Raw genomic sequence first — 12092 nt, 5'->3', positions numbered from 1 at the left:
TCTTCCCTGTCTCCAGCGGCGGTCCTGCCCAAGGCAGAGAAGCTGTTGAAAGTCAGCATCGAGCCTTACATCAACTCCATCCTGGACGCCCTGATGGAGCCCACCAGCCGAGGCTTCGCCGAGGTCCGCGACGTTTTCTTCAGGGAGCTGGTTGACATGAGCAAGAACACGCTCAACGACGGCACCAAGGAGACTGTGGCGGAGGTAAGGTCCAGCTAATGGAGGTGGAGTGTTGATGCAGATTGGATTTTATTGTAGGTTAGTGACGGGGCTAGGTATATATTATACATTTTAATAATATCCTGGCCCCCAAGTTGTGGAATGAACTGTCGCACTTAGAACAACGGACTCACTCGCTAGCTTTCGCCGTGGACTGAAGACTCACCTTTTCAGACTCCACCTAAACCCTTAGTACTACAGAAAAAAATCAATGACCATACATGAAGCTAGTTAGCATTTGTTTTGTTTTTTAGGTTTTTAGAACTTTGAGTATATTGTGTTTTTTCTAGATAGATATTCATTTGCATTTGTTATATTGTTGATGATGTACTGACATATTATCTTGTTTATTATTGTGATGTTATCTGCTTATTGTAAGTCGCTTTGGATTAAAAGCGTCTGCTAAATGCCTAAACTGTAAATGTATGTCTCTGTCTCTCCCTCTCCAGCACATGGAGAAGATCTCCATGTTGGCGTTCCACCCAGTGAAGATGCAGAGCTGCTATGAGAAGGTAGAACCGCTTAGCCTGGAGGGCCTGCAGCAGAGATTTGACGTCTCCAGCCCCTCTGTATTCGTTCAGAGGGCTCAGATCCTCATGAGAGAGGTGAGCGCTTCCCTGACCGCAGAACTGTTGAACTGTTGTGGAGCTGTAGTAGTAGAGCTATAGAATGGATTGAATGGACCAAGCTTGATTTAATAGAATGGATAGATAGATAGATACAGGGTTCCCACGGTCATGAAATTCCTGGAAATATTTTTCCAGTACTGGAAAAGTTTTGGAATTTATCAAGGGTCCTGGAAGGTCCTGGAAAAACTAGCTATGCATTGTCTTTGGTTATTGATTTTGTTAACACATCTGGTGCCAACCCCGAGTTTCCCGAGTTTGTATTGGTACCAACGCGGTGCCAACCCAGAGTTTCCCGAGTTTGGGACGTTTTTGAAAAAAAAAAAAAAAATTTTTTTTTTCAAAAATGTTTTTTGGACCTCCAGAAATGTGTTAGGCATCGCGAAATTGCATGTTTAACCCCCATACCAACCCATTCTTTCAAACATGGCAGCCATGTTTGTTTACATCTGAAGAAAACATAATGGCTGATAAATCATGAATGCCTGAACGGATTTCCAAGCAGATTTTTTGGTTTGAAAGCTGTGAACAGTGGGCACACACGTGGTGCATCATCTAGGCATGGGCGTGCACCTTTTACACAATTGCGCAATTACATGGAAGTCTATGGTAACCATGGCAACGTGGGTCATTGAAGAGAAAAAATCATAGCAACATAAGTGTTAATACCTCTGAAATGACAAATTAAACATGGGCCAAATTGTCAAATATTAGAGGCAGAAATTGTGAAAATAGCCGATCTACATGCTCACAACGCCTCGCAACGCGAGGCGTTGTGAGCATGTAGATCGGCTATTTTCACAATAGAACCGTGTTTTACAAAATTCCTCAACTCTTAGTGCTCGTCAGGGTGCCGGGTCCCCAGTTAAAACATGATTATTTTGGGGGTCACAGCCTGAAAAGGTTGAGAACCACTGGCATACAGTACACTACCTGGGTTTGGGCATTGCGCATAGGAATAAGCGACCTGTTATTGAGCTGAATTATTGTTATATAGTCCTGGAAATTGGGTTAAATATTCTGGAAAAGTTTGGGAAATTATTTGGTAAGAATGTGTGGGAACCCTGTAGATAGATACCTTTATTATCTCAAGGGGGAAATCAGTCGCCCAGAGGCAGCAAAGCAGTTTAAGGTTACAAAGTATGAAAAGGGAAAAAAGTACTGTTGTGTACAGTGGGGGGAAAAGCACAAAAGAATGGAATAGTGCAGTGTGTGAGAACCAGTGGTGGAAAAAGTAATTTTACTTGAGTAAAAGTATCAATACTACAATGTAGAAGTACTCTGTTAAAAGTAAAGTCTGGGATTCAAAATGTACTTGAGTAAAAGTACACAACTTTATGTTAAAGTAAAAGTACAGAATGTCCCATTTCAAGTTTTTAAATGTATAAAAGTATTTTGAAAATTGCAGATCTACAAGCTTGCCCGAAAGGTATATAGGGTTGAAATGGTTAATGCATATGTTTTGTAATAATAATCTACAAAGTAACTAGTAACTAAAGTTTGTTCAAATAAATGTAGTGAAGTAAAAGTACCATATTTGCATAAGTACAAGTATTGGAAATTGGTACTTTACTCAATAAAGTAAAGTACAAATACAGTATTTCAGGTTTCCCACGCAGGTCTGGGAAATCTGGGTAATTGTGGAAGATGAATTGGGTAATTTCCAGGTCTTGAAAAGTCTTGTAATTACACAGTAATTCTGGAAAAGTATAGTATGCTCGATCCTGCCACACATACTGTAAGCATATGTGCATATTTATGCAGTTGTAGACGCACTGTCCTAGGTTGTGAAGTAATGTAGATAGATACCTTTATTATCCCAAGGGGGGAAATCAGTCGCCTGGAGGCAACACAGTATGAAAAGAAAAAGTTTGTACAGTGTACCCAGTAAAAGAGCAAGGTACACCAAAAAAAGAGAAAGAAGAATATCAAACATATAATTTTCGGAATGTCTGAGTGAGTGTCTGTCTGTCTGAGTGTCTGAGTGTCTGTCTGTCACAGCGTTTCTCCTCAGTGGCTGGAGCAATTGATCTGAAATCGCATCACCATAAGCATATGAACACACCTGACATAACTGTGAAGCCCGTTTGTCACTTTCACAAATCGTATGCTGTATATTAGCATTTTTATGGTGTATCTACTATCTATTCTGCATCTAGCATGAGGCATATCTATTCTGCATCTAGCATGGGGCAACATGTTTAACCAGCTCTGTGTGTGTGTGTGCGTGCGTGCACGTGTGTGTGTGTGTGTGTGTGTGTGTGTGTGTGTGTGGGTGGGGGGTGGGGGGGGGTGTTGGCTGGCCCTCACACTGCACATCATTTCGGAGCTCATATCTTTGAACGGGTAAGGACTAGTATACATTAATTGTCAAAACAGTCAACGCTCAATGTGGCCTTTTGGTGGTCAAATTGCCCTGGCTTCAATTACCATATAGAATATTAAATACGGACCAGAATCTCAGAATCTCTTTTCCAGCTTGTCATTTTCTTTATACTTAATGCTACAAAGATTATATTATTACCCTGCCCTTATGACTTAAGTTCTTTCAAGTTTTGAAATATGTGTTGGAAGCGACCTCAGTTCTAATTCTGTGCCGTGCACGCTGACGAGATGCCCTCAGGCCATTGTTGTGGTCTGTGGCTCCACTGTTCTGACAGAGGCCTTTAAAGCTTGGGGGAGTTTCTCACTGCTGTGGTCGGGTGCACGCAGGCAGTCATGGGTTAGTGCTGTAAGTGGTGAAGCCACACTGTGTTATTATTATTGGCTGGTTTGTCTTTGTCAACAGGTTCTACACCTCAGTGGGTTCTTGCGCTATAATAATGCTGAATGTGGGTGGGGGAATATGTTTTTCATTGATAGCTGTAGCGATGATTCCGATGAACAAAGATTCAAAAGTGTAATTGAAGGTGTCACTCTCCAGGTCCTGCTTTCCTTGTGGGATAGACTTAACTATACAAAAATAAAGAATAGAAAGGAAAACACAATCTTTTTGAACTTTAGAATGATGTCCTACACACAGATAAAGATCATGTTTTGCTTCCTATTCTTTCTTTATTTTATCTTGGTCGCAAATACCTTGGTGTATTACTTTATAACTGAAGATTATTCTTCACGATGACACAATATTGTTTCACAATATGTGAGATGACATTCTGACCAAACAATGACCTTCAGTAATGTTTTCCAGCATAGCATTTAACCTATAGGTTTTAACATGTGTGGGGATGATGTCTAGCTGGCTAGGCTAGATTCCTGGGACTCCAGGGATTCCTTTAGGGGGGTCTAAGTTGACCCATGCAAGTCTGTAACTCTGACAGTTTACAAATGGAACCAAATGAACCCTAAGGTTCATTTGGTTCCATTTGTACACTGTCAGAGTTAAGGGGAGACCTTGAAATGTGAAAGTTTGAGAGACACTGACCTAATACACCTTAATGCACGGGGAAGAGGACGTCAAGAGTTAAACACTCAGGCCATTAATTTAGCACCTCCTGTGGACAACAACTGAGCCTGCTCTCTTCAGCAGAGCCTGGCACCCGCAGGGGGCGGCCGGGGATTCTTGTACCGAGGCCAAGGTCATTCACAGTTCAAACACAAACATGAATCGGAGACTGTTTATAAATTATGTACACAAAAGCTCCACAACCTTCCCCTCAGTACTACACCGTAAAGAAAAGAAAGAAAGTAAGACGTTTTGTCCTTGTATTGGGTGTTCCAAAGGTATTTTTCCTTTAAGTATGTGGAAGAAATGCAATGCCAATGAAGAGAAATGATTTCACCCACATTTACAGCACTGGTTTCACATATTTTTAAGTACATTCAAGTGCCAAAGTACTGTATACGAAGTGATTCAACTAGTTCATGAAGTGATTCAACTAGTTCATGAAGTGATTCAACGAGTTCATGGAATTAATAACAATTAATAATGGAATTTGGCTCTCGCAAACTGTTGGGGATGCTCACTTGTTTTAAGATAAGATTGGAATCCAACTTTCCAAGGATAAGCACTGCATGCACAGTAAAGAGATTTCAACATTACAGATCTGGTTTGGAGTTAGGTAGTGCAAGTGATGTTTGGGTTAAAATAAGTATTAAATAGCTTTATATTCTCTAATCATCACTATAGAGCAGGGGTCTTCAACGGGGGGTCCTCAGAGTTACTACAGGGGGTCCTTCAAATCTTTGAGTGATAGAAGAAAATCTTTCTCCTTTTTTATATGAACCACTTGAACCCTAGCGTCCATATTCTGAGAACTTTAGGCAAAAATAGCAGATCTACAAGCTCACAACGCCTCGCGCTGCGAGGCGTTGTGAGCTTGTAGATCGGCTATTTTTGGCAAAGAGCTTTGGTGTGGAGGGGAAAAAGAGCAGACTAAGTACAGAGTGAAAGGTCAAGTTTATTAGGTATTGACAGTTCAAGTGGTTAAATATCTGAAAACACAAATTGATAAGAATCCAAAATACACTGATGATTGTGCTGTCAAACAATGAAACTATATGGAATCTATGAACAGGTTGTGGGGGTCCCTGCTTCATCTCTCTCTCTCAACTAAGGGGTCCTTGGCCTGAAAACGTCGAAGAGCCCTGCTAACGGGGGTCTCCCTGTCTGTCCAGCTCTTTAGTCAACACAAAATGCTTTTTCAGGTCGGGATACCAATTTCATCCAATCAGGAGAGAGAATTCATATGGGATACAGGATTAACAAGTGAATTTGGAAATGAGGAGGCAAACTGGAACTGGAATACAAAAAAGAAAAAAAGGTCTTTTTTTGTCTGACATTTGCAACCCACCCGAAAATGTATTTTTGTTTATTAAAGAACTGGAGTCTGGAGCAGACCCCTGTTACTGAACTGACACTATAGCAATGACTACTATCAGACTATAGATCTTTAACCTTTTAACACAATGTTTTGTTAAAATACCTACCTTTTTGGGAGAATAAAAGTTCAAAAACTTCATTGTAGAGATGAGGGGGCCCTCTGGTGGTGAAAGGAATTTAGTCACCAAGTGCTGTTATCTTGATGACATTGATGCAGGGAGATTTCAGCAACTAATAGCAGTATTAACAAAATTATTATTCGAAATCAAACGTACTTTTTTTAACCTCTTCTTGACGATTTTGTATTTGTGTGTTTTGCAGCAAATGGATGATGCCGTGTACACCTTTGAACAGATCCTCCACCAGAGTTTAGAAGTCCAGGGAACAGAGGCCCTGTGTAAGGTCATCCAGCGCTGCCAGGATCGAGTCATCAAGGTGCGGTAACACAACAGATGAAGGCAGGGGTGCTCCTCCGCGGTCCCCTAATAATAGTTAAACTGACACATTGATACTGTTATTAGGGGTGCACTGATACCATTTTAATGGGATATTCCACTTTCAACAGCTTACAGTGGTAGGGCTTCTCTCCACACACCCATTGTAACTTCAAACTCCATTTTAACCATGATAGACTCATTAAAAACACCCATTATTTCTAATACGTGAGCAGGCCGTGTTTTTTCAATAACTTTTTTCATTTATTTTTAATAATTATTTGGGGAAATAGAAAAAATGAAATACAAAAAATAATTATTAAAAATAAATGAAAAAAGTTATGGAAAAAACACAGAATCTATCATGGTTAAAATGAACTTTGAAGTTACAATGGGTGTCTGTGGGGAGAGGCCCTGGGCCTGGAGGGCCTGGTAACATTTACATCAAATATCTAAATATTGAATCAAGAAAATTAACTGTTCAGGGTGTTCATAAAAGCCTGATTAGACGATCAAATTGCCAAAAGTTTTTTTGAAAGTGAAATATCCCTTTAAGTTTCTTTTCTTTTGTGAAAAAGAAAATATATATATATCCATGTAGAAACAATATTGTTGTCTTAGCGCAGCTAGTAACTGAAATATCTCCTTCTCATTGATTTTTTATAAGGTGTCATTCTTTCCCTTTCCAAAGTCACGTTCCATTCTGATATCATATTCTTTTGTCCTTAGAAATTTGACTATGACAGCAGTACAGTAAGGAAGCGTTTCTTCAGAGAGGCTCTCCTTCAGATCTTCATCCCTTACATGCTGAAACAGTTGACCCCGTCCTGTGCTTCTGTAAGTACCAACGTACACTGCAAAATATTTTGCTGTGCAGAATTAAATTGTGTCTTAGTTCATGTTCACGCTCAGTTGAAGTCATAATCTGATCTTTAGACCAACATTATCATAAATTTGATTTGTCATTGTGTTTCATTGGATAGTATATTCAGGATTGAAACGGAACAAAGGGAGAGAGGGGGAATCAACGTTTGACGTGGTTTCCAAATCCCAAATCCATAGCTTGCACCCTGGATATCCATATACTGTTCTCCTTTGTAACTCCCATGTTGTCTGTGTGAATTCAAGGAGCTTCCACGCTTCCAGGAGCTCATCTTTGAGGATTTCTCACGCTTCATACTGGTTGAGAACATATTCGAGGAGGTGGTGCTCCATTCAGTCATGAAGGACATCAGTCAGGGTGAGTTCCTCATTCTCAAACATCCTGGCTATTTTTACATTCTGACTATTTTAATAATCATGGAGTAAATGGAAGCGCCACATTAAATCGCTATGTATGCGTTTAGTTTACTAAAATGTGTCTCTGTCACTCTCTCTTTCTCCAGCCGTGAAGGAGGCCGCAGTCCAGAGGAAACACAACCTGTTCAGAGACAGCATTGTCCTCAACAACAGTGACCCTAACTTGCACCTCCTTGGGGAGAAACCCTCCGTTGACTGGACTGGGGAGTATGGGGCCAAGGAGGAGGCCGAGGGAGCTGGGCAGGACGAGGAGGAGAGCACAGATGAGGACAGCGCAGCCCAGAAGAGGAGAAGGTTGAAGCAGGTGGTGTCGATGATTCAGGAGGAAGGGTCACCGGTCCTCCCTAATGCGTCATGTATGGAGGTACCTGGGGTGGAAGGTATCCCTGAGGAGGAGGCGGAGGAGGACACGTGTAGTAAGTCTACCCCTGATAGCCAAGAGGCTAAGCCCCTAGACAGCCAGAATGGAATTGCCCAAAGTCCCAAAGCAACCCCGGAGCAACCCACTGCTCTGACAAATGGTCCAGGCCCCAAGGAAGGTGATGCCAGTCCAGAGACTTTGATTGAAGAACCCTCGTCATTGGCTACTGGGAGCTTACCACAGGAGCCAGTGAGTCCCACGGCAGTCCAGAGTGCCATACAAGAAATAGACAACGCCGTGCAGGGTGAGGACAGCCAGCCAGCAACAGCAGAGGAAGGGGCTGCAAAGGAACAAATCTCAACCCTGAGCAACGAAGCAGCAACGACGTCAGAGTCGGCCCCGAATACTGAAGTTGCAGCAACTTCAGAAGTAGCGCCAACTTCAGATGCATCCAAAAGCAATGAAGTGGCAGCAACTTCAGATGTCTCACCCAGCAACGAAGTGGCAGCAAGTTCAGAGGTATCCCCGAGCAACAAAGTAGCAGCAACTACAGATGTACCCCTGAGCAAGGAAGTAGCAGCAACTTCAGAGGTAGACCCGAACATTGAAGTAGCAGCAACTTCAGACGTATCCTCGAACAGTGAAGTAGCAGCAACTTCAGAGGTTGCCCCGGCCAGTGAGGAAGCTGCAACTTCAGAGGTAGCCCCGGCCAGTGAGGAAGCTGCAACTTCAGAGGTAGCCCCGGCCAGTGAGGAAGCTGCAACTTCAGAGGTTGCCCCGGCCAGTGAGGAAGCTGCAACTTCAGACGTATCCTCGAACAACGAAGTGGCAGCAACTTCAGAGGTTGCCCCGGCCAGTGAGGAAGCGGCAACTTCAGACATATCCTCGAACGACGAAGTAGCAGCAACTTCAGAGGTTGCCCCGGCCAGTGAGGAAGCTGCAGCTTCAGACGTATCCTCGAACAACGAAGTTGCAGCAACTGCAGAGGTTGCCCCGGCCAGTGAGGAAGCCGCATCTTCAGAGGTAAATTGCTCTGCAGAAGGCAGTGGAGAGTCTGAGTCAACCTCCTCCATAACTACCACTACAGACACGGAACAGGACCCTGCGTCGCCGCCGGAGAGTGCCCCTGAAGCTGCTCCAGAGGTGGAGGCTACCACAGCAGACTTCCCACCACCACCGCCACCACAACATGATGACAGTGGCTTCCAGTCACCCACCAGTGAGGAGGAGGGCGATGTTGTCCCACCACCCCCCAGCACAGAGGCTCCACATCCAGAGAAGGTGCAGCCTGAGGAGGGAACAATGGTTGCCAAGGCAGAATCAGAAGTGGCAGCAAAACCCAGTGACTCAGAGACGGGAGAAGAAGACTTGAGCAAGGCAGTAACTGCAAGTGAGAACTGAGCTGCTGTTTGGTGATCCGAACTGTGCTAGCCTATACAGAGAAAGACTTGTCATGTTCATTTCCAGTTAAAGACCAGTTCATATTTCATCCACTTGATTCTTCATTGGATTCCACGGCGGTTTTGGGGATAACAGTTATTCTGCATATTTTCCATAATATGTCTCCTTAAGTCCATGACCCCATATTTACACTGAGCGGGGCTCAGATGCTTTTGTCTTTACGTTTTAGTTTTCTACTGTAATAGTTTGACCGATCTGGAAACGTCTGCTTCCTATCTTACTGTTACCGTATGTAACCATGTGCTTTAGTCTAATAGACGAGCTTGCACACATTTAGGCATTCCATGCTTGCTTTTCTATTTGCGCTGTGAGAAATGTAGACATGAAAGATCTTTTGTCCTTATGGTATATTGTGCAATGTGCATACATGGTGTATGTTAATGCCCCAGATAAGGTTCCATAGCCTACTGAATAATCTGGATGGGATGTATCATAACCCCGTTCTGTTGGAGCTCAGTCTTTAATTGTCTGTCGTGACCTCAGTAAAAATGCTCAGTTGTTCAAAAGTGGAACTTGTCTTCAAGTTGGAAATGTTTTTTCCCCCATTGTTTTGTATTTCAGATTTAAATGACAATCTGTCAAAAATGTTGATGCAAAAAAACTGAAATGTTTCAATATTTGACAATTTCTTGTATACAGTGGGGTTAACACTATTTTTCCATTATTTTATCCCGTAACAATGAAAGCATATGTATATTGTGTATAAATGCTATTATGGGGCCTCTAAACTTGTGGTCGCTTTCACTATCAGTCATTTTTACAGTGTCTTTTAGTCTGTTGGTTTTCCCTTGTTTTTATTTATTGTTTTTCACGCTCTGCATTGTGTTCCTGTCTCCCTGTCCCTTTTTTGTGTGTACTTTTACATTTATTTTACTCTTGTGTGATACAAATGACTGTTATTGATAATAATAAATCACTATTGATTAAATGTTTTCTTATGGTTTTACTGTCTTTGGCTACAATGTATCTACTGTAGGCCAGTGGTTTTCAAATTGGGGTGCAGAGACCCCTAGGGGTCATTGGGGGGGATCCAGGTGTTCCCCAGTCAAATGAGTATGGGTAGTTCAATTCAACTATAATTAAATTAATTAACTTTACAAATTGCAAATGTTTAAAGGACAACTTTAGTTTTTTACAACAAGGGTTCATATTTTAGATTGTATTTAAAGAATATAAAAGATGAGTGTTAAAATTATTTCATTTACTTCTTTCTATTGTTTTAGAGATTCTTTTTTCAGTGGTTGGGGCATGCATACAAGTGGCTAAATATGTCATTTTACACAGAATAAGCCCATTCCCAAGATACAACGCAACCTTTCGTGGTTGGATGTGACTTATGGGGGCTAGAAGTGTTACTGTAAATAACAATAAAGAAACTGCGGGCTTATTGTGTCTAAAAAGACATATTTAGCCACTTGTACGCATGCCCCCATACGTACGCATGCCCCACATTTTAGCACAGTAAACGCAATAAAACAATAGAACAAAGCAAATGAAAACATTTTAACACTCACCTTTTCTTTTCCCTAATTACAATCTAAAATATAAACCCTTGTTGTAAAAAAACAAAGTTGTCCTTTAAGATTAATTTAGAATTTAGACAATTTCACACAAAGTATCAAGCAAATCAATCCTACAATTCTAATCCAGAGGCCCCCTTTTAAATGGTGGCCTGCCGGGATGCCTGTGATCTAGTTGATTTGGTGAGGGACTGGGGGTCCTTGTCTTAAAACGATTGTTCCCTAGGGGCAAACTAAAGTTATCCTCTCTGACTCAAATGAGGCTTTGGAAGAAGAATACAAATATTTGAATATCTGAATACGATTTTTAAATGTGATTTCATAATTATGACATGTCTTTGTGTCAGTTTGTGAAATGAAAGCTGAAAAGCTCATCAAGTTGTGTCAATTGGGCTTTTGCATGTTAGGTTGTATTCTCAGGTTCATTGCTTGTAATGTTTTTATTTACACACACTATCTTATAGGCCTATCTATCTTTTTTAACCCGACCGGTAGGGGCCCCTGAGGGAATTCCTGGGGGTCCCCACTGATGATAGTTGGGAACCAAATGGGTATGTAACTCAGTCAGAGAGTGTACAAATGGAACCAATTTTGTTCCATAAATTAACATTGATTTTACAATATAAATTGGTGTCTCTCAGAGATATAAATAGACCTACCATTAAATGGGGGTCTGTGGCCTAATGCATGTCAAGTTTGAGAACCACTGCTCCAGGCCAATGGTTCTCAACCTGTGGGTCGGGGGGTCCCCAGATGATTAATTTAATGTGTAACATTGTTTTCTACTCCGTAAACAAACCAACATGAAGTTTAAGTGTATAGACTAGGGTACTGCACATTGCTAAAGTGACAAATCTGACAATTATGGACTTTTTAATACCTCTAAAATGACAAATTAAACTTTGCCCATCTGTCAAAGGCAAACATTGTGAAAATAGCAGATCATCTACAGTACATGCTCACAACACGTAGATTTCACAATATTATTATACAAAATGTAATGCCTCAACTCTTCAGGGTGGGGGGGTCCCCAGATAAAATATGATTATTTGGGGGGTCACTCACAGCTTGAAAAAGGTTGAGATTGAGAACCACTGCTCTAGGCTACGTGGGTGATTAAACCAGCGTCATGACGACACACGGCCCTACGTCCCTCTCTAGTCTCATCTCCTTGGACAGCTCAGTCAGCAGCAACAACCAACCTCCTTCAGTTCACCCACCGCCACCGAGCCATATGGTGGCATCCTGCACCAAACACAGTGGAGCTGCAACAATGGCCGTCCGTTATCATCTTTACACCCACTGACGGCATCGTTTCACCGACATATCATCTGTGCGTTTTTGACAGCT

General features: G+C 41.9%; 1 protein-coding gene across 1 annotated transcript in view; it reads left to right on the top strand.

Moving 5' to 3' along the window:
* Positions 1-10054, top strand: part of niban2b (niban apoptosis regulator 2b) — a 46498-nt gene extending 36444 nt beyond the window's left edge. The window contains exons 9-14 of the mRNA XM_080739479.1: positions 17-204; positions 669-824; positions 5989-6102; positions 6831-6938; positions 7230-7341; positions 7487-10054. Of these exons, the coding sequence (XP_080595605.1) occupies positions 17-204; positions 669-824; positions 5989-6102; positions 6831-6938; positions 7230-7341; positions 7487-9162 (2354 nt within the window). The 3' untranslated portion in view covers positions 9163-10054. The remainder of the gene's footprint in view (positions 1-16; positions 205-668; positions 825-5988; positions 6103-6830; positions 6939-7229; positions 7342-7486) is intronic.
* The last annotated feature ends 2038 nt before the right edge of the window (positions 10055-12092 follow it).

The sequence above is a fragment of the Nannobrachium achirus genome (assembly GCF_963921795.1).
Source record: "Nannobrachium achirus genome assembly, chromosome: 12".
Classification (NCBI taxonomy): domain Eukaryota; kingdom Metazoa; phylum Chordata; class Actinopteri; order Myctophiformes; family Myctophidae; genus Nannobrachium; species Nannobrachium achirus.
This window is presented reverse-complemented; position numbering and strand designations above follow the sequence as displayed.